The 22,743-nt window shown below is 41.3% G+C and overlaps 1 protein-coding gene across 9 annotated transcripts in view; it reads left to right on the top strand.

Annotated features, from left to right (window-relative positions):
• LOC122982487 (nucleolar protein 4-like) overlaps positions 1-22,743 on the top strand; it is a 189,760-nt gene that overhangs the window by 153,390 nt on the left and 13,627 nt on the right. For all 9 annotated transcript variants that reach the window (XM_044351811.1, XM_044351815.1, XM_044351814.1 and 6 more), the window contains one exon: positions 22,058-22,530. In XM_044351811.1, coding sequence (XP_044207746.1) covers positions 22,058-22,530 — 473 coding nt within the window. The remainder of the gene's footprint in view (positions 1-22,057; positions 22,531-22,743) is intronic.

The raw sequence follows: 22,743 nt of genomic DNA, 5'->3' as shown, positions 1-22,743 counted from the left end.
TTAATGAGCTTAATTAGAAAGTCTGAGCTGGTAAATCAAGTGGAAACTTCCAAACTTAATCTTTTTAGTATAAATATGAATGATTACAGCAGGTCAATACTCTCAGTGTTCATATCCTTTAAAACATCCACAGAATAAGATAATGTTGCACCTCAGTTGATATTCTTCTTCAGTGGTGGAAATTCCCTGACAAATTTGCAATTGATTAAATTACCAAAATCAACTGACATGCAGTAAACTGGAGCTTTGCTATGTCGGTAATAAAATTAACATTTTAGCTGATAAGTCAAATAATGACAAGTTTCTATCAGTCAAAATACATCAGTAACATACTACATATTAGGGATGAGCCCAGTATTTGTATCTGTATTTGTTGAGGCAGCAAAAATTATTTGTATTTGTATTTGAATAAAAGTGGAAAGAGGCTTAAAAATCCTGTTTTTGAAAATTAGTGTTAGAATAAGTGTTCATTTGTCATGTTTTTTTTTTTATCCTGAAAACAAATATTTGTATAAAACTCACTATTTGTGCTTTGCTGAATAATGTATTTGTATTTGGGTACACCCCTACTATATATACTTAAGATACTGTTGTATGTCACCATGCTTTTAGTCCTTTTTCATATTAAGATGAATCAGTGAGTTTCTTTCAAACTTGTCACTTGTTTAAACATAATATAGACCAAAAAAATCAGATGAAAGTAATTAGAGGCACTTTAATTACACAGATTACATTTCTCAGCTTGATATTGAGTTTTTTTTAATCTTTACAAAGTTCAAACATTCAATCAGTTTCTAGAAACCCTCTCGCAGCATCCGTCCGTTAACAAACTCACATCTTTATCCATCTTTATATCTGATGGATATTCCTGTTTTCCTCCTGTTGGTCGGCCGCTGCTGCTCCGCGTCGACTCATCGCGTCAGTAAACGATACGAAGAGAAACTAGAACAGCGCGTTGAAGAACCGCAGGGCCACATTTAAATAACAAATGGAAGTGTGAATGTGTATGCAAATCATTATCATAATTGCTGAAAATTGATGCTGTTAATGTAGATAATTACAGTCTTTGCACTTTCCGCATTTACATATGTGTTTTGTTGACGAGTCGGAAATCAATGGAGGGATTTTTTTTTTTTTTTTTTTTGAGAGCAAATGAGAATAAACAAGCCGTCTGGTTCATTCCTCTCCCTCCCTTCACCTCCCTTCTTTCAAACTGATTCTCTCGTTCTTTCCTCTTTATGGCTCCTTTCCTCTGCTGCAGCGATGTGGAGTTTACTGTTCTTCCTCTCTATGACTGTACATCCTCTCCTCTCCTTTCTATCCACTATTCTTCTCCACAGACCATTAAATAAGCTTTTTGTCTCTGGCTATTAAACCTCACAATAATGTCCATTCAAGAAGGGAAAAGCTCTTTTTTACCCTTCTTTCTCCTTCGCTCATCCCTCATACTCCTTTTCAGCTCCTCTAAAAGATTTAGAAATTTGAATAGCAGCATATTGTCAGAAATGAAGCCACTGATCATTGACTTGTGGGCACATTTGCACATTAACCGTATTGAGAAGTTGAGGATGTTTAACATGTTTTATTCGGTTGGTTTCACCTGATTAAAAGCCGACTGCGGCTTGCAAACACACAGACGCCGGGGTGAGATTTATGTAGCTATAATCAATATTTTTGTATTAACAATGGATCACATGACTGTATGTACATGAAAGGGGTCGTTTGTAGTGATAATCCCACAGAGAATTATCGCCCTGAGGCCGCATGCAGACCAGCTTTAGCCCTTCGACTGCTGTTTGCAGTCTGAAAGGAGCCTGGTTTTTGTAGCTTCAGATGCGTTTCAATGCAACAACTTTACAGCAGCTGCAGGAAAATACTTCTGAAATAGTTATAACCATGTCCTAGCTCTTCTCACACAGGACAATCAGTCTGTCAGAGATGGAGCAAGTTGCTGATTTTTTGGCGCAGAGTGTCACATCGCCAAGATTATATTTATTGTACCTGCCGAAGTCTCATGTAGATTGAAGGAACCACTGTCAGCGTTTTAGCAGCACGTTGCCGGTGGGAGTTCCCAGCCTGCAGATAGATGTCAGATGTCTATTAGAGTGAGGAAAAAAACATATTTGAGATTACAGGGAAACTCTCTTAACATTGTTCCCTCTGTCCTGAGAGAGAAAGAGAGAGAGAGAGAGAGAGCGAGCATGACAGCCTTCACTCCAGGCCTCTCTCTCGCCATCTGACCAACAAGCTGCCACATCGTCCATCAGCCTCCGGAGCCCCGCATCAGCTCGCTCGCCCCCGGGGGGGGTCCACCGAGGATGATGGACAGCAGTGAATTAGAGAGAGAGAGAGAAGTGGGTGAAAGGGCATGGAAGAATGGAGAGAGAGAAAGAGGAAAGAGAGAGAGAGAGGGATGACCTAGGAGAAATCAAGCTGTATGTGTGTGTGTGTGTGTGTGTGTGTGTGTTGTATTGTGTCATGTTGGCATCGCGGCTCGTTGGCTCGCTGGCTGGCTGGATGTGCTCGTCCCATCCTATTAAATTGTTGACTGACTGCCCGGATCCTGCATTACTCTGCTGCACAGAGCGCTGACTCTGGATTACAGCGTGACAGCTATTATCTCACCTCATTATCCTTCCTCAGTTGTGATGATAAATTTCATCATCGTTTAAAAAAAAAAAAAAAAGAAAAGAAAAACTGACATGGGGCTTCCCCCCCCCCGCGCCCCCCCCCTCCTCCTCCTCCTGCTTGTTGTGTAGCGGTGACATTTGGCTCGCTGTGTTTGCGTAATTGATTCAGTGGGAGAACTTACGCGGCGATAGTGAATTCTTCATCCTCGTGTTTTTGACGTCATGTTGGATCGCCGCCGCTGATAAAGAAGAAACCAGTCAGTCTCATATGATGCTGATTCTCTGCTTACAGCTGCAAAACATATAGAAAATATTGTTTATTTTCTGTGTACATTTATTCATGTATAACAGGCCTGGATGATGTAATACTTTCATACTTTTATTGGTTGTTTAGACACAAATACAATATAACAGTGTACAAACAGTTGTCAAGGGCAACTCAGACATTTATATATAAAGTTTCTCTTCCAGTTATTCCATATCATGATGCTTCCCCTGCATCATGAAATGGTTGAAATCTATATTATGATACAAATATCAATGTTTTTCTAATATCAATATATATAACAATAAGGTAAATGTATGTAAAATCACATAAAATAATCATTTTTATATTCAATGTAATGAATTGTGTTAATTTTATCCACTAGGGTTGTGCCCGAATACAAATACATTATTCAGCAAAGCACAAATAGTGGGTTTTATACAAATATTTGTTTCATACAAATATTTTAAAAATTATTTGTTTTTGGGGAGAAAAACAACAACATGTCAAATACCAGTTTTTTTCAGTCTTATCTCCTCTGTTCCACTGTTACGTCTATCAGGGGTCCCAACAGACTCTCCATAACCTGTTGTTCCTCTTCTCCTTTCCACAAAGTTAGGTTGTAAAAAATAGGCAATAAATGAAAAGTGCAAAGCAAGAATCACCCTTTAAGTTCTTCTACATGTTAGATGCTGTGCTGTCTCTGTGTTATGAGTGTATAAATAGTCAGAGGTCTGTCTGTGATGAGACTCCAGTTCAAGACCCGGTGTGGGGACCTCCTTCGTAAGGTAGTTTATTCATGAACATTTATTGTAACACTTAAATTTTCTAAAATTAAAAGCGTAATAAATACAAAAACAGGATTTTTAAGCCTCTTTCCACTTTTATTCGAATACAAATACAAATACTGGGCTCTCTGCACATCACTACTATCCACATGTGTACAGCAGAAAAAACTCATTTTTACTAGTTTTAAACTACTAATTTGATTGTAAAACTATATTTTGTAAACTGATAACACAACATGATTGTATCATCTCAGTACATTTCCACTGAGAAGACCATAAATGATAGTATTACATTATTTGCTCGGCCCTGATGTGTTTGTTCGTTTGTGTGTGTGTTCGTTTGTGTGTGTGTGTGTGTGTGTGTTTGTGTGTGTTTGTGTGTGTGTGTGTGTGTGTGTGTGTTTTTCCTTCAACAGGCTTTTATTCATTCAGTAGGTTTTTCCCTGCTGAAAAGATTTATTGTCTCGTTGTTTTTGTGGAAACGCTTCAAAAAGCTCTTTCACTCCGAATGAATAAAAAAGTGATTCATGAAAACAGTCAACATTCAAAGATATTTAATACTGGCTTACTAACAATGCTGGCAGCATAAGAGTTGCAGATAGTTAGTGAGCTTTTCAAAACACTGAAGCAGAGTCTGAGTCTGTCTAGATGCCTCCTGGCTGATGATTGGTTGTGTGTTTTTTGTGTGTGGCGTGATGCTGTTTGGGACGTCATACGTTAACTTTCATCCACTCAATATGTCTTTTACAAGAAATACCTGGCAAACATGACAGCATACCATCATTTTTAAAGGAATTCGGGGTATCAGATGTCTCAGCTGCAAACGTTACAGTTACGTCTACTTGAGGTTTAGTCAGACAAAGATGAGGGTCTGGTGTGTGTGTGTGTGTGTGTGTGTGTGTGTGTGTGTGTGTCGGGGTGTATAAGCAGTGCCAGGCTGTGACAGCCGTGTCTTTGTTACTCTTGTTCTTACTGTACCAACCTCCTATTCTGCCCTGTTGACCCTCCACTCCCCCCTTTTATACTGAAGTCTCCCTCCTACACACACACGCACACACACACACACACACACACACACACACACACAAAGACGACCTTTAGTTCACCCAAAATTTATTACAGCACTTCAGTTGTAGCACATACACACGTTACTCCGTCCTCTGTTGGTGTTTTAACTCTTTATTGTGTCATTTTCTATCGTGTGTGTGTGTAGTGCAGATGTGTGTGTGTGTGTGCTCTGCTGCGTATACGTTTAAATAAAGACGTGTTTGTATCGTTGTGATAGTTTGATGATTTCTGTTGTTTCCAACTTCACTTGTGAGAGAAAAGAAAAGCTTCAGGTGGGAGGACATGACTGCAGCTGCTGTATCTGTAGGAATAGAAAAGCTTCAAGACAGACGTGTGACACTTTATGCTTTTTCTTGAATAAGGTGAGTCAGTGACAGACAGGTTGGGCAACGCAGATGAGAAATATCCAGGATGTTGCCTCGAAAGGTTGCTACATCTGAGCAGGAGTCCGTTTGTGGCCGAGAAGAAGTGATTCAGTCTGTTTTTGATTCTCTTGTCAGACTTTTCAGCCTTTCAGACAAGAGATCAGATCCGCTTCTATTTTAATCAGTTACATCCTCACCGTCGTCTTTAAACCGCAGCAACGTTGATGATCTTTATGTTGTACTTTATAAATGAAGCGACAGAACTCTTGATTGTAATGTTGAAGGAGGATAACAACCACGTCCGTCCGTCCTTCCTCATCCTCCCTGCTGATGTTAACTAATGACTGACAGGTGTGAAGCTCTCATCTCGCTCCACCTTCAAACTACAGCTCCTGCCAAACACCTTTTCCTCTACGAAGCAGAACAACACCATCCTCCTCCTCCTCCTCCTCCTCCTCCTCCTCGTTCAACTCCCATCACTGTTTTCACTCTGTCTTCCCACCCTCTCTCTCTCTCTCTTCTTCTTCTTCTCTTCTTTATTCCTGATTGTTCCTGTATTTCTCTGATCATGTGAAGAAGCTCCATCAGTTAATGGGAGTTTGAACCAGTGAGCCAACAGTCGGAGGTCTGAACATGAAAAGGAGGAAGAGAAGCAGAGAGCAGAGGACAAAGATCTGAGTGACGGATGAAACGAGTACTTTTTATAAAGCTCATAAAGAAACATAAATTATCAAACAATGAAAGAGAGAAGAGAACGGATTAAAAGATGAAGAGTGAAGATGACGACTGGCGCTCCAGTTTCTCACTTTCTACTGAATCTCACTCTCTCAAATTAAATAATTGAATTGAATAACAATCATAAACATACTTATAATGTGTTATAATCTGCTTATAACACTGTATAAATATTCATAATGCTTTATAACAATAATCATAACAGTATAAAGCATTTTATAATGACTTATAAGGTCAATTATCATAATAATTAATAATTATTGCTCACTTGCTGACATAGATTATTATTATCATTCTCATAGTTAAAATAAGTGTATTTATAATGCTGGAGCTCTTTTTTGGCTTCTTCCTGTGCTTCGATACTTGATTTTATAGGTCATGAACATTTATTTAAAGGCTGCAATTTACACTTATTTTGTTTATCAATATTATCAATTATCTGCTGTTTGTGTTCTTGATTAATTGATGAATCATTTGATCTATAAAATGTCATAAAACGGTAAAATATGACTTTAAAACCCAAAGATATCAGTTTACTGTCCTGTATGACAAAGAAAAGCATCAAAACAAGTTAATTTGTCTGAATTTCTGCTTAAAAATTACTAAAACAATGAATTCGATCAATTCATTCAATTCAATTTTGCAAGTGTGTGTCCGTTGACATGCGGCTGGTTTAGGTGTGTGTAGGACGTATGTTTGATGAAAGCATGTGCTTTTGAGTACATGCATAATTAGTGTGTGTGTGTGTGTGTGTGTGTGTGTGTGTGTGTGTGTGTGTGTGTGTGTGTGCGTGCGTGCGTGCGTGCGTGCGTGCGTGCGTGCGTGCGTGCGTGTGTGTGTGTGTGTGTGTGGTGTCCAGATGGTCCTCTGCAGGGTCAATGCAGGTGGACTGTCCGGGTGTCAACTCACAGACTTATTGGAGATTGCGGGACACCTCAAAGACATTAGAGGACACACACACACACACACACACACACACACACACACACACACACCTCCTCCTCTTCTTCTCTGCTTCATCTTCCTCCGTCAGTACTTCAGTCTTTGTAGAAATGCAGATGTTTAGCAGACTTGCACATCTTCATCCTCGTCTGTTTTTTCATCTTCCTGCATTTGAAAAGCTCTTTTATAAGAACTGAAGTTGAACTCGGAGCAACATCAGACTTCTTTATGCGACCGGCTGCTTTTGTGGCTTGAAAAGTTGCTCTGCTGTTTATGTGTAAGTGTGTTCATTAAGACCGATGACCTGATGTCGGTCTTTTTGCCTGAGGTCATGTTCATAATCTTTAATTCATAGTTTTTCATATAAAAACACCTCAAGCGTTTTGCATTTCATCCTGTAAAGCTCAGATTTAATGTTATAACTAGCAGTTATTTTCATTATTGATTTAAAATGTCAAATATTATCTCAGTTAATGATTCTGTCTGTAAAATTAAAAAAGTTTAAAATGTTGATTGCGTTAATTCACAGCCCAAAGATATTCAGTTAAATAAGACGTCAAATCAGATGAAAAAGTTCAACACTGGAGCAGCAGGAAGTATTTATGAGCATCGATTGATCATCAAAATAGTTGCAGATTAATTTTCTGCATGATTAATCGATTAATTCTTTCAGCTTCTTTTTTTTATCATCATGAGATAAAAATTCACTGATGCTTGTTCTCTTGTAGAGAAAACGAACTTTATGCCTTTTAAATAAACCACGACGAAAATACAAAACTGAATCTGAAGTGTTTGAGGACGATTAGCGGAGCTGTGTGTGTGTGTGTGTGTGTGTGTGTGTGTGTGTGTGTGTGTGTGTGTGTGTTTCTGTCGGTGTCGGTGCCAGCTGGGCCTGTCAGGGGAGGAAAAAGGAGCTCAAGGTTGCTTATTTCAGAGGGACAGCGGTGTGTGTGTGTGTGTGTGTGTGTGTGTGTGTGTGTGTGTGTGTGTGTGTGTGTGTGACTTGGAGGGTCGTTGTTATGACGATATGCCAGGCAGGACCGGGCCATACGGTGCATCGCGGGGTGCAGCAGACAGGCCCTAATTTTTTTTTCTTTTTTCCCACCCACATTCTGCAAAGTCCCGCCCTCCTCTGCCTCTGATTGGCTCGTACTTGTTGCCCTTTTTTTTTTTTTTTGGTTAGATTGGTTAGGCGTGAGGAGTGAGATGGTTAGGGTTAGGAGGTAGAGTAGGGGAAGGTCTTCACTGAATGGGGGGGGGGATATAACGCGGCAGGCAGGCAGGCACTGAGAGCTAGCAAGCAGCTCGTGCCGCGTCTTAGCGGGATAATCCATTGTAATCCCACGCGGGGGAGTCGCAGGCTCGCTTCTCCCCCACCTCCACCTCTACCTCCTTTCCTTCTTTTCTCTCCCGCAACCTCCCCTTGGCTCTCCATCCCTTGGGATAGGAGGCAAGGATGAGGAGGAGGAGGATGAGGAGGAGGAGGAGGAGGAGGAGGGGGAGTGAAGGAATTAGCATCTGTTACCACTCTCGCTCAGGTTAGCTCCTCTGAGGAGAAGGGAGGAGGGAGAAAAGCCTCTAGCTGTCACTGCGTAGTGAAGCCGCAAATGAAAAACGACAGGGGACGACCCATTAGGGCTTCCACCCTCCCTCCATCCCTCCATCTCTCTCTCCCTCCATCCCTCCATCCATCCCTCTCTCTGCTCCTTTGTATGTCCCTCTACCCTCTAACCCTCTAATCTGCACACTCCTCTACTTCTCTGCCTCGTTTTCTCCCCCCTCTCATTCAATTTTCTCACTCTCTGTTGTTTCCTTTCTTCTTCTTCTTCTTGCTCCGCTCTCCCTTTCTCCTCTTCCTCTTCATCTCATCTGGTGTCTCCTGGGTCTCTCTTTCTTCCTCCTTCCTTGTATCTGTCCTCAGGTTTCTATCTTTCCTCTCCTCTTTTTTTTTTTTCTCGCTGTCATGTTCTCTTCAGTCCTCTTCTCCCCCCCCCCCCCCCGCAGCCCTTCTCTACTCTTCCTCCTATTTTTACTTATCTTTCTCCTCTTTCTCTACCTCCTCCTCCTCCTCCTCCTCCTCCTCTTTTTCTTCCTCTGCAGTCCACTCAACAATGCCCAGCCTGCTAATGACACTGCAATCGATTCAGTGCTCTTAATAGCTGACAGATAATTGTAGAAATGTAAAAAGCACCACAGTTCTTTTTTCAGACAAGGCCATTTGGTTGTATGTGTATGTGTGTGTGTGTGTGTGTGTGTGTGTGTGTGTGTGTGTGTGCACTAGTGTGCGTCTGCATCCTGCATGAACGGCAGCAACGTCTTTTCTTTTCTTTATCAGCTCTGTACAGTAGATTTAAAAGCATCAGTTTGCGGAACAAATCACATTCTCTTCAAATAACAAACAGCTTTTTCTTCCTGATTTGAAAAAAAACAACAAACTACAACTCACAATCGGTGATAAATGCAGATAAGAGGTGCTTCTGTTTCAGTGAGCATACGCACGTATAATTACCAGTCTGCCTACTTATACAGTAGATGATATAGTACTATATAAACCAGCGTGTGCCAAGATTTATTTTCAAATATAATGCTGTGAAATGATTTTGATGCATCAATAAAGGGTTCTTCCTCAGCAGCCACACATTTCTCTGTTCTGTATTTCTCTGTTTAGCATCTTCAGGTTATGCTAACCCATTGTTGCTAACTTTGGAGCTAACCCCCTTTACTTTTCCAACATTTGGGGAAACAACAGACGTGACTTTTTAGCATTTATTAAGCTGTTGATGTAGCACTTTTCTCCTGATGAAAATAACACGGAGATTATTCGACCAATGAGAATTTAGTCGGACGAGAGCATATCGACCAACTAATCGACCAGCAGACTACAGCTCTAGTATAAAGTCCAGAGCAGGATACGGGGGGGCGGAGCATTCTCAGTGGGGGCCCTTCTGATGAAGTCATTTTAAAATTTACAACAGTAAAATAGCTGATATATCCCGTCCAAACCAAGCAAGCCGACTGTATGACTAAGAAAACATACAGTGAAGCCTCTTTGTCAGACGAGCTCGTTCTGAAGAAACAAAAAAAGAAAACAGGTCGCCGATCACGTTCAAATGTTTCAGCACTGAGGACACAAGCGATGTGGCTCACTGACATGTTTTTAATAGTTTTTGGACGACAACGGAGGTTTACGGCACTGAGGGATAAGATGTATCAGGCTTTGGATAAACACACAATACTTTTAAATAGATCAGTTTATTATTGGTTTGGTCACCATTAATCCATTAATCTTTTATTTAAGGTTTCTATCATCTTCCTGGTATCTATGGATATGCTAACGCCGCTATCACTGCGTATTGAGAAAGTGTTGATACCTGCGTGGTTCATCTTATCAGCATCAAGCACCAGCTGCACCAAGATTTCAAAGACAAGTATCAGTTTGAATCATTTTATTCTGTCTGGTTATAAATGAAAAGAAGCAAGTTGCTTTCATTTTGCTGCGATCCAGTTTCAGACAGACGTTACTCTCACATGACTGCAACATAAATCCATCAGCGCTCTGCTCGCTGCTCACCTGAAAGCTACGCTGTCACTTCCTGTTGTCACTTCCCGCTACACTGCTCACACCTGTGGGCTCTGAGTCTTTGTTATCATCACTTCCTGCTTTTGCTGAACTGTTTATGTTTACATGTGAGGAACGATGAGCCCGGACACCGAACATCAACGCTGTACATATTCTACATTCACATCATAATCGAATCCACATGAGTCGGATAACTGAACTAATGTATGTTGCCTTTCATGTTTGTATAACTCAATAAAACTGCTGTAGCTAATTATTGTAATTGCTTTAAAGGAAGAACGACTTGATATAACTGATATTACAAGATATTATTATCTCTATGAAGTTTTGAAGCACTCCTTTATTTTTTACTAGTTCAGTTCTAGGTAGCGTTAAAAAAAAAAAAACATTAATAACTTTTCTTATTAATTTGTCTTTCTGAGAATCACATATACCCCGTGTGACCTTTCCAAATTACACAGTAAAATGTAAAGGTTAATCTATTTATGATGTGAATATTTAGTTTAGTCACTGAAAACCATGAAAACCTTAAATAGATTATTTTCTTTTCAATACAGTAATATTCTCATGGAGGAGAAATTGGTTTAAAAAACACACACATTCCACACACTGAGACACATAATCCACTGTAAAGATATATAACATTCATCCAGTACAATACTGCTGCTGCTGCTGCTGCTGTCTGGACGAAGGTCAGGGCAATTTGTTCTCCCAGGGGTCATTGCTGCGTCCTATACCATGCGACTGTGTGACTGTGTGACGTAAAGATCGCATACATACACCCACATCAACACACACACACACACACACACACACAGAAAGAGAGGTCATGTGATGCAGCCTGCATGACAGACGCAGAATCAGACAAACCTTTCTATTCACATGCATATACACACAATATGACACACACACACACACACACACACACAAGGTCACATTGCGCTGCTGTGTTGTAACAGAAACATGTAACAGCTACACATTTGCAATTATAAATCATGACGACAGTAAAACATAAAGCTTGTGTGTGAAATGTTCCTACAGGCAAACTCACTGCTGAGTCAAATGAGGTCTCCGGTTATTATTTCAGAAAAACACATTTATGTGATTTTCCCTCCTCGGTTAGTGGTGGAGAGTTAGATAAAGAAGAAGAAGCAGGAGGGAAGAGGAGGGAAAGAGTTTGAGCGTAAAAGAAGTAAAAAAGACTGAGGCAGAGAAAGATATAAGAGAAAGAAAAGGAGCAAATGGAGAGTTGTGCCACAGGAGAGGAGAACTGACACGAGGAGAAATAAATAGAGAGAGGCTGAGGGGAGCGAGGAGGAGGCAGAGTTTATTTCCACCTCAGCAGGGAGTGTATAACCCCCCCTCTCTCTCCCCCCCCTCTCCCCTCCAGGCTACTGTTTACACGGCCTTTATTTCTTCACCGCATTAAAGAAACAATCTGCTTAATTAATGCCAAGGTTTTTTAATCTGCCCGCCCTATTTAAATCAATGCACGACTGCCCCCCCCCCCACCCCCCCCCACCCACCATCACTACAATAGAGGCATTGATTTGTTGTGTGGCATACGGCTGAAATGTAAAATATCTCGTGATGATTATTAAATCATATTGATTGAAGCGAACTCCTTCTGTTGTGAGCAGCTCTCAGGTGATATATGTCTCATTTTTTTAATTAAATGGCCGTTGCTCTCAAGTTCACGTGGATGTTTATCTTCCGGCTAATAAGAAATGACAACAAGTTGACTTAACATGTGCCATTTGGGGGGAAAAGCTTTGCTGCAAAGCGCAATTGTCATTTATTCTAAAGCAGTTTATTCATTGATCTCTATGGCAACACTTATTATTGGTGTATGAAAAAGTTCACATTTGATAATGAAAGTTAAGAGAGCTAAATCACCAACCCTGTCTGCTAGAGATTATGTAGAAATATGTGTGAATATCTTTTTTTTTTTTTAAAGAAGCTAATTTGCAACAGTAAATATGTTTTGTATGAAATGCCATCTGGATTAAATTCTCTAATAACATGAGTAAATGTTTTAATTCATGTTTCTGGCAAATCACAAAACTGTTGATTAATGAATCAGTAAAATGTTCAGTAACAACATATTTCATTTGTTTTCTGCCAAAATATCCAGAGACAGACAGCAGAGAGAGAGAGAGAGAGAGAGGGAGAGAGAGAGAGAGTGAGAGAGACAGACAGCAGAGAGAGAGAGAGACAGACAGCAGAGAGAGAGAGAGAGAGAGAGAGACAGACAGCAGAGAGAGAGAGAGAGAGAGAGAGAGAGAGATTAGTGGTGGTTTAACTCTGCTTTTTGCCTTTTGTTCTGGTTTGCGAGGCTCATATCTAGATATAGATTTATTAAACGTACCTACAAATCATACACTGACACCCCTGACCTAAATCCAACAGGAAGTCCGCAATTAGCCTTTCAAAATAAGACTTTTGCACCAATTTTGGCCTCCGAACAAACGCTATCTCCTCCGAGAACATTAATGGTATCAGCTTCAAACTTTAATAGGTGACTTATGACACTGTGCTGAAAAAAATTTGTTAAAAACTTTGTAATAACTTGAACGGTTTGGATTTTATAAGCCCTGAAAGTTGCAGTGCCACATCACACCTTACTATGTAAACCAATGGGGAGGCAATCTATGGGCATGGACTTTGTGTCAAATTGAGGCTTCTGATGTCTAAACTATAAGTCTGACCACTTTCAAACCTGTATCAATGGATTCGCCACGAAATTTCCTACTAAAATATGTTTTTTAATGTAAGATTTGGCCAAAGTCATGGGATTTATGAGGAGATTTCACAAGAAGCGTAATCTAAAATCCTCCTCTCCAACTGCTCCTGGTGATGTCACTCCCTCAGTGCTCTGAAACATTCCGCAATACACACTCATTATAAAATCACAGGAGGAGCAAGAAAAGACTTTAAAACTCACACTCTAATATCTCAAAAACAATAAAAGATAGAAAAAACATGTAAATTCAAGATTTGTAGGTCAAAGTCTCGTGACTCATTTAAAGTTCAAATGAAGTTTGTATCTAAAACTATGTGGAAGCAGTAAATGTTCAAAAAGGTGTGGGTTCACTCACACTCTCCATTCAAATTTATGAGTATTTTTCTGTGTCCAGCTGCAGTTACTTATTGTCTCTACACACCTGACAGTACACATGTCAATCAAACTTTCAAAATAAAAGCACAGCACACTTCCCTCATTTTCTAAAGCTTTAATTTTAGTCTTGTTCCCTCTGTTGGTGGATACAGTTGATGTGATTGCAGGTACAATGTTTTATTCAACTTTTACAACATATTTATATCTCAGCTATTTTGTCTCCAGCCCACAGTAAACATTAAGATTGGATGTTGTGATCTGGGACTCCGGATACATAACGACTGATATCTAGAATGAACCAGATAACTTCTAGTTACAGAATAGTTTGTTTGCTGGAAATCATTCATAAAGAACAGCACACATTAAGGTTTGGATGGTGAGACAGACTGCTCTGTGACTGTAGGATCACAGTAATAATTCAAGTTACTTCTGATTCGCTTCCTCTTCCAGGTCGTCTGTCTAAAAACTCTCCAGAGAAAGCGGCTGATGTATGCATGTTACTGAAACAACGTGACTGTGAATTCATTCTCCTTTATAACTTATAGCTTTTGTTTCTGCATGATGACGATACGCCGGACAAGATTTATACGATGTAAAACTAAAAAAAATCTCCCGGTGTGATTTGCAGAGAAGCGTCTGGTTTCCTGCGACGGAGACGCTGCAGTTCAGCTTGTTAGAACAAATGAGATTCTGTGAGACTCCTGTGAGCTTTTCATCCAGTGACGATTTTACTTTGTTCTTTTAATGCTTCCTGAGACTGAACATCTCCGTTTGACATATTTTTACCTGTAACTGTCGTGACTCATAGATGACGTCGTCTCGCTTCTGTTCATCTGCTCGTTCACAGAATTATCTAAATGCCAGAAATGTAAAAAATCAGCAGGCTTTTTGTACCTTTTTGTGACCTCGGTGTGTGTTTTCAACCTTGACGTGAGTGACGGAGCAACGGTGGAGCGAATTGAAAAAGATTGAGACGAGTGTGATTTACGACGTGTGAAAGGGCCCACGCGTTCGTCGCCCCTCTCCTGCGCCGGGTCGTGCCAACAGCTTGACAGTAAAAACGACACACCGTAAACACACGACGTGCAGAGACGCACCTGTTCTTACACACACACACACACAGAAATAAACATTCATGCTTATGCACGTTCACGGACGCACACACATTGTTGGAGAAGTGTGTTGCTACATTAGCTGATACAGCATCTTTCTCCTGCTCCCAGTGGATTGTGGGAACAGTGATTGACTGTCAAACTCTTGGTCCGCGTGTCCCTCTTCTCTCTCTCTGGGGGCACACAGGCTTTTATCTGAAAGTTTGCTTCCCAGAGGACACTACTCTGTGTGTGTGTGTGTCCTTGACGCGAGGAGACATTTGACCTCTTAAACGCACCGGGTGTCTCCTGTGCCCCCCGGTGCCCCTCGGGCCGCAGCTGAACGGTAAACAGCGCCATGCGTCATTGTCACTGCGCTGCTGCCCAGAGAGAGGGAGAGGTGGAAGGAGCAAAGGATTAAAAGAGGAGTGTGACAAGGTGGAGAGTGAGGATGGAAAAGGAAATAAATGGGAATGTAAGAGGGAGGGAAGGGAAAACGGCGGCAGGTGAAGAAGGAGCCTGTCGTACAAGTGAAAGGTCACATTTTAGTCCAGCTGTTTCTGTGTCTTTGGGTGATGTAGCCTGTTAGCAGTTAGCAGTAATGCGTGCACTGTAGCGGACAAGAGCTGAGAGGATAGAAAGACGCCAGCTGTGTTGGTTTGAGCACCTGGTTAGGATGCGTTGGTGTTGTAGGAGACCGCGGGGTCAGACCCAGAACACGCTGGAGGGATTATATATATATATATATATATATATATATATATATATATCTCCTCTGGTCTGGGAACACCCTAAAGTCTCTATATATATCTGAGCATCATGAAATGTGTAACTCAGTACAAAGTCTTAACACATGAATGAGCGCATTGTGCAGGACCTGTCTGTGAGGCTGAACGAATCTGTTTTATTTGCGTCATAACTCTTGAACTTTGGTGTCATGACTCATGTGGAGACGCAGATTTAAGTGAACGATAATGTTTCATGCTCTGTTTTACAGTCGGCTTTTTTTTCGAGTTGTTAGTCCTGACAGAGTGTCACCGTACACGCTAGATAGAGCAACTGTTTAATGTTTACTGCTGTTGTCTGCTGCTTTTAGAAAGGTCGTGTACATTCTCTGACTGTATGATTTTATACAGGAAGAAAAAAAAGGGAAGGAGCGGCTTTGTTGTTTTGAGATACAGGAGAAAAAAAATAAGCACAAGGAAAAGGATGTGTTACTGTCAAGGAGCTGGGTGAGTAGAGCAGGTGGACTCAAACGCAGAGACGGTAGGCAGAGTAAATCTGATGCAGATATATTTAATGAAAATGCAAAAAGTCACAAAAAGCAAGACGACTCGACGAAGACCGAACTGAAGACTGGACTATAAATACTCAGGGAGTGATTGCAAATGAAACACAGGTGAGACACACATGAAATAATCAAACACAGGAAGTAAAGTGACCAGACACATATTTCAAAATAAAACAGGAACTAAAGTAAACAAACAGGTGACACAAAAAAAACATAGGAGGAACAGAGCAAACCAAAACCAGGAAACAAATGCAACACAAATGAAAGAGTCCTTCAAAAAGTCCAACTAAAAACAGAAAACGTCTGAGTGCATCAGAAGGATAACAAGAAAAACTCAAGGAAGTCAAAAGAACAAAAACAGGAGACCAGGACCAGGAGATGGAAGTGAGAGGAGCAGGAAAACCAGGATCTGACTGATGACATTAAGGTCTTTCGGGATGGTCACTATGTCAGATTAGGGGATTATGATGCTTTACATTCCTGCTATGACAGAAAACATGTTCCACAACCTGCATGACAGAGATGATCTAGAGTCTAGAGATGGACTTCCAGGATCAGGATTATAAACAACCATAATGACTGAGGCATCAAATATTACATTGTAAACATTCTGACCCCATTTGCACCTTTGTATTAAGATGTAATCTGTATCTGGATAAAGAAAAACAAACTGTAATGTTATCATAATGCGATCAGATCGGCCAGACCACCTCCAGATGTGGTCTGGCTGGCATGATGATCAGATCTCAGCCAGGTGTTAATGACATCTGTACAGCGTTATCACATTTTTAATTAAAAAATTAAAAACCAGCAAGCTGAAAGGTCACCGGACTCTGTTCTTCCTGCTGTCTTAAGAAAGCTCAGCTAACGAGTCCGCCCTCAAGGAAAAAAAGTGATTTTAAAAAATGAGTGACGCCTCTCTGTGCCGCCGCCTATATGGATTTATATATCTGATCACAACGCAGGCAGAATCGAGATTTATTTAAGGACAAGTTCACAGTGAAAGAGGTTTTTTTTTCCTCGCTGTTATCGTTCCTCCCGTTCGTATCGGCTATTAAAAGATCCTCTTTCAATGTAAGCAGCCTGAGTCAGTCATATCAAATGGATATCTGTCACATTTACAGTCTTCTTAGGATAAAATTCCCTCTTTGTGTTTCCTCAGACTGTGTTTCTCCTTTTGAGGGACGTTGAAGCTTCATATTAGCTTCAGATAAACTTTTAAATACATTTTTTGCACTGTGGATTTATGAAGGGATCTTCTAATGGTCAGTAAAGAATGATTATGGCAAGAAAAACCTACTTCAATGTTTATTTGATCAACTGACAAACTTGGAAAAATTGTGAACCCTTCCTTTAGTATCAGGTGTGAATGTCATTATCCTGATACAGATGTTAATCTCAGGACACTTAAAGTATGTAGACACTTGAACATTACACTTTATAATGTTAAGATTTCCCCCTAAATGGAGCTAAAGTAAGAAACCTTCAGCTCAGACCATGAAAACCAGTCCCAGACACATACTGTATACTGTATGCGGACATCAGATCAGTTGTTCATCATCAGGACACAAAACACAAGATAAGACAACAAATTGTTGTGTTAGATGCTCATTTTTTTGTCCCCGACACGCCACTGCTGTCAAATCAGACCCTTATCTGGCTGACATCATGAAGTCTGGTCCCAACAGAAGACGTGAGAGCAGCTCAAGGTGCTTTTTGTCTTGTTGGTTTTTTTTTTAAAGCCAGGAAAGAAATGGCTGCATCACATCTGTGTCTGACATCTAGTAAAGAAAGAAAGAAGGGAGGAAAAAGAAGAGAATATGAAATGAGAGAAGGCCGCTCCCTGTTCTAGCAGGCGTGTGGACGGAGAAAAAGGAGAGAATACAAAAGAACAGACGAGCAGAGATCCCTCACTGTGTAGCCGGGCAGGGATGGAGGGATGGAGGGATGGAGGGATGGAGGGATAGAGGGACGGAGGGATGCAGAGGCAGTGACGGTGGTCCTCTGCCGCTGAGGGGCGGGGAGGTGGGGTGGGGGGGGGGGATTTGTGTCGAGGCGGCAGGAATTAGGTTGGCCTTCGCCTCTACGCATGAATACTCCTTACACACACTCATAAATACACTCTGCCATGCTTTTCTACCTCCAGGTCCCAGGGCTTCCCTCTCGCTCGCTCTCGTTTCCCTCCTCTCTCTCTCTCTCTCTCTCTCTCTCTCTCTCCGTCTTTATCTCTCAAATTCAAATTTATGCTTTATTAACACGACCGTAATGAAGAGGTTTAGAATGCAAGTGTAATAAAACAGAGTCTAAGAAAAGAAAAGAACATATGGTTTGTGTGTTACGACGCTGCAGCGTAAATATACTATACTAGACATCATACTATATCTACTATATATATATGTGTTAAAGTGACGTATAGAGTTTAAAATATGATGGTAAAGGTGAAAGAAGAAGAGACAAAATCTCCCCCACGTGCCTGTCCCTTTGCCTCAATCTCTCTCCACCCTTCCCCCTCCCATCCCCCATCTCAATCCTCCCTCATCCTCTCCTCTCTCTCTCCCCTCTCTCTCTCTCTCTCTCTCCTCCCGCTGCCCCCTCCCCCGAGCCATGACCCCCTCCCTCCCAACCTCCCTCCCTCTGCCTCCTCCCACCCCCCCCCCCCTCCTGACCTCTTTCCTTCTGCCTGGCTCCCCTCCCTCCTCTCTTCACTTCACTCTCTAACCATCCTCTCCCTCCCTCTCTCTCCCTCTCTCCCTCTCTCTCCATGCAGTGGTTTGGGCTCCACCCCTCCCTCCCCCATCTCCCCCCCACCACCTCCCTCCCTCCCCCACAGGACGAAAGATACAGTCGATACCATCCTCAGCCCCCCTTTCTCTCTCTCTCTCTCTCACTCTCTCTTCCTCTACATCACTTTCTTTTCCTCACAACCGCTGCTGCTGCTGCTTTTTTTTCTCACTGTTGACTCATTCAAATTACATCTTCCTCTTTTGCCCCCCCCACCACCACCACCGACACCCCCCTCCACCCTCCAATCATCCTCAATTAGAGCTGCTTTCTGTTTCTATTTCAACTCATTCATTCAATCTTCCTGCTTCTTTCTCATTCCACCTCTCTCCAGGTGTTTAAAAACTCTCCATTCATCTCTTTCTGTCTCTTCTTACTGTACGAACGATAATAAATTCAGCACCGCACGGTTCACCATAAATTGGGGCAAAAGTAGGAATGACACAAAGGTCTTTGTGGAGGTGAGGAGAGACTGTTAAACCCCAACAGTCAGTCAGTCAGACATCCATCCTGCCTGCCAGCCTGTTTGGCACAAACCATTTATTCCATGATCACTTATTTAGTATCCTGTCTGCCTGAAAAGAGATACAGACAGAGATAGAGAGGAAAAAAGAGATATTGAAACTGCTTCAGTGATAAATACTCGAGTCTTTTCTTCAGTGTGACATGAGATGTGACATTTAAAGCTGGAATATGCAACTTTTTTTAAAAATCATTTATCATTAAAAACACAGAATATAGACAGATATTTCTCTACAGCTGGTGTTTCATTCACATTGGAGACATTTTGGGGATGTATGATTTAACTAGTTGTGACATATTATTAGTAGTATTATCAGATTTGAAACACCAGATTAGTTGTTTGTTGTCATATTGCTTCAACCACAGTATAGATCAGTGGTTCTTGACCTTTTTGACCTCTTGAAACGAAGCGACGTCTACCTGCGACCCATCATCCAGTTTTATTTGAGTATTTTATTTTCAGAGGACTGAAGAGGTAAAATTATGACATAATTTCCTGCTTTTTTTATCCTGTTTCACATCCTGAGACCACTTTGTTGGGAACCACTGATCTTTTTTGTCTTGTGACCCCTTTAAAACACCTCAACGCCTCCTTTCAACTCCTCATCATCAGTTTCACATGTCTGCCAGTTGCTATGTTACCATTTCAGCTACAGACTGATTTTCTTTCCTTTGTTTGAATAATTTGAGAGTCCTGAAGAAGTGAAATTATCCAATTATTCACAGGGAGGAAAAAAAAAACCCAGATGAAACAGATGATAATCTTACAAACCCCACCAGATTTATCTTTTGACCTCCAGGTTTGGAGCCACCGGTCTGGACGACACAATAACACACTTCCTGTCTTAAAAAGTTTCTGGTTGTAGCTTTTAATACACTCTTACTCTGTGTCCAGTGTAATAAGGTGGCAGTAATAATAACCATGATGGGAGAATGTTTTAGTGATTCACACAAAGTGGGAGTATAGGAAGAGCTTGATGACGATGATGATGATGAGGCTAGGATGAGCTGGGGGGAGGGGGTCTCTGTCATAATGCAGGGTGTTGACTGTGTTATTGTCTGGTCAGGCTGCAGACTGAATGGGTTTAATCAAATAAACAGACACTGCTTCTCTCCACTCGACCCGCAACAAACAGCCTCCTCAGCAGCACACACACACACACACACACACACACACACACACACACACACACACACACACACACATACACACACACACTGCATTTCAGTCATAACACAGAAACACATCTCCAGTGTTGTTGCAACTTTAATTGCTGCCACCCAGGAAAGCATTAGCCTTCAGCAGCATGTGCCTTTAAAGAACTTTTCTCTCATTGTTGTTTTGTTGTGTTGCGTCAGATTGATTCCACTGATTTTACACCAGCTGGAGGATCGTTGTGACTGCGATGGAGAGATTTCCTTTTTTTTTTTTTTTTGCATATAGAGCCATCGCTAGGCAACAAATAATATTGTTGTAAAGCTGTTATTGTTGAGACCATGTCAAAGAGGTCTTGTTATACAAAGAGTAAAGCATGGACAGATAATTATTTATATTAAAGAGCAGGACAGAAGCAGAAAATTAAGATGGTTTATAAGAATTTCATGCTTTTATTTTTGCAGCTAAAGGCTATAATGATATAAGTGTTGGGAGCATACAGGCTGCTTCTGTTTGTTGAGTTGTTTTGGTGATGTAAAGACCCTGAACAGACATGTTGATACATGAGTTTTTGATTCACATGGAGTTTATATTCTTTGCATGATAATCCCTTTTCTGTCGTGTGCTCTGTACCTTTACTGAGCTACGTGGGGAGGGCGGCAGAAAAGCAATTAAAAAAGTTGGTCACACACACATAAAAAATTTTTTAAAAAAAGCATCTCATACTCAGATGTTGCTGCTTCCTGATGGAAGAATGCCATCTGCTGGTCATTAAAAATAGCTTTGGAATGATGTTATATATGTAAATATATGTGTACAGTGTATTTGTGTATCTATTAAATGTTCTGGACAGCATCTGTAATCACATCTGTAATATTCATACCGAATAAGAACTCGTCTCTAAAATCACAGACATCGGAGTGTTTGTTTGTATTTATGTTGTCGTCACACTAATAAGGTTCCACATGTCACATGCACTTCCTGCAGCAATGTTAACATTATTATTATTATTATTATTATTAACTTTAACGATAATAGTAACATAATGTTTGTAGCATAAAGGCCTCTCTTGTCATTTATAACATTTTCTTTTGACTAAGTTGTTTGTTCGTACTTCATGTTAAGGTCATGGAGTTATTATGGGCTGGATTTGGCCCCATTAATACAGAATTACAGGCTTCCTAATGTGCCTCCATGAAAAACCAGTAGACATGACTGAATACAAGCAGCCCAGTTTACATATTCCAGTAAGTGTTTTATATTGAGCCGTTTTCTTTGTGATATTAACTTATCTGGGACTATTTCTTGGGTAGAAAGTGGTTCCAACAGTGAGGTCTGTGTATTATCCAGAATTACAGATTTATAGTTTATTAAAGATAAAGAAGAAAACTCTGAGAAAGATATTTTTCAGAAGCTGGACACATAAAACCACATTTGCATGTTCAGACTAGTAGAGCTAAATATGTTTTTTATGATTTGAGTGAACTGACTTTTATTCTTTTATTGTTTTATTAATCTCAAAGTGAAATTAAAGTGATCATGATAACATACCTGTTGGCAGGATGATGTTTCTGTGTAGATTTATGAATGACTTGTATAACACACAGACTGCGGTATGTGATTGTTCTGTTGTCAGGGAAACAAACTTTAAAAAGAAGAAGAAGAAGAAACATTTTAAAGCAGAAAAGTGTGTGAGATCTCATCTTCCTCTGTCTCTCCTTTCAGATGATTCGTCATCAGAGAGCGGCAGCGGGAACGGCCTGCCCGCTCTTACCCCTCCCTCCTCCGCTGTGACGGACGGCGCCATAGTCAGAGAAACCGAGGTCGTCAACGGCAACGGCGGCCCCGCCCCGCTGGACTTCAGCACGCCTACTTCCTCCTCCTCATCATCCGAGGACCAGCAGCCGATGAACCTGAGCGACCCGCCTCCTCAGCGGCTGCCTCTGTCCACCTCTCACCTGCCCGTCACCGTCTCGGCGGCGGCCGCGGCGCTGCTCGGCGCTCTGCATCCCAGCGCGCCCGAGGAGCTCCGTAGGAAGTACCCGCTGGCCGCCAAACCTCCCCTGGCTCCGCACCCGGCCCTGCCTCTGACCCTGCCGCACACACATAACGCGCACACTCCCAACACACACTCCCAGTCCCACACGCACGCCGCCGAGCTGCGACTGGACAGAAACGGCAGGGACTACGGCGGCAAGGTGAGAGAATACGCACATACTGAAGGAGTTAATGTGACATCACCTGATCTTGTTGCTCTCCAGGTTTAATTTAGGCTGGTTGCTGAATATTCATCCATCCATTAACTACATTTACAACACTCACATCTAAGCTGCAGGCTTTTAAACATTCGAACAAATACATCACAGACGCTGCAGCTCCTTCCAGTCAGATCAGGTTCAAGATCTTCATGA

The sequence above is a fragment of the Thunnus albacares genome, chromosome 5 (assembly GCF_914725855.1).
Source record: "Thunnus albacares chromosome 5, fThuAlb1.1, whole genome shotgun sequence".
NCBI classification, from domain to species: Eukaryota; Metazoa; Chordata; class Actinopteri; order Scombriformes; family Scombridae; genus Thunnus; species Thunnus albacares.
Note: the sequence above shows the minus strand (reverse complement) of the source record. Positions and strands in the feature narration are given on the sequence as shown.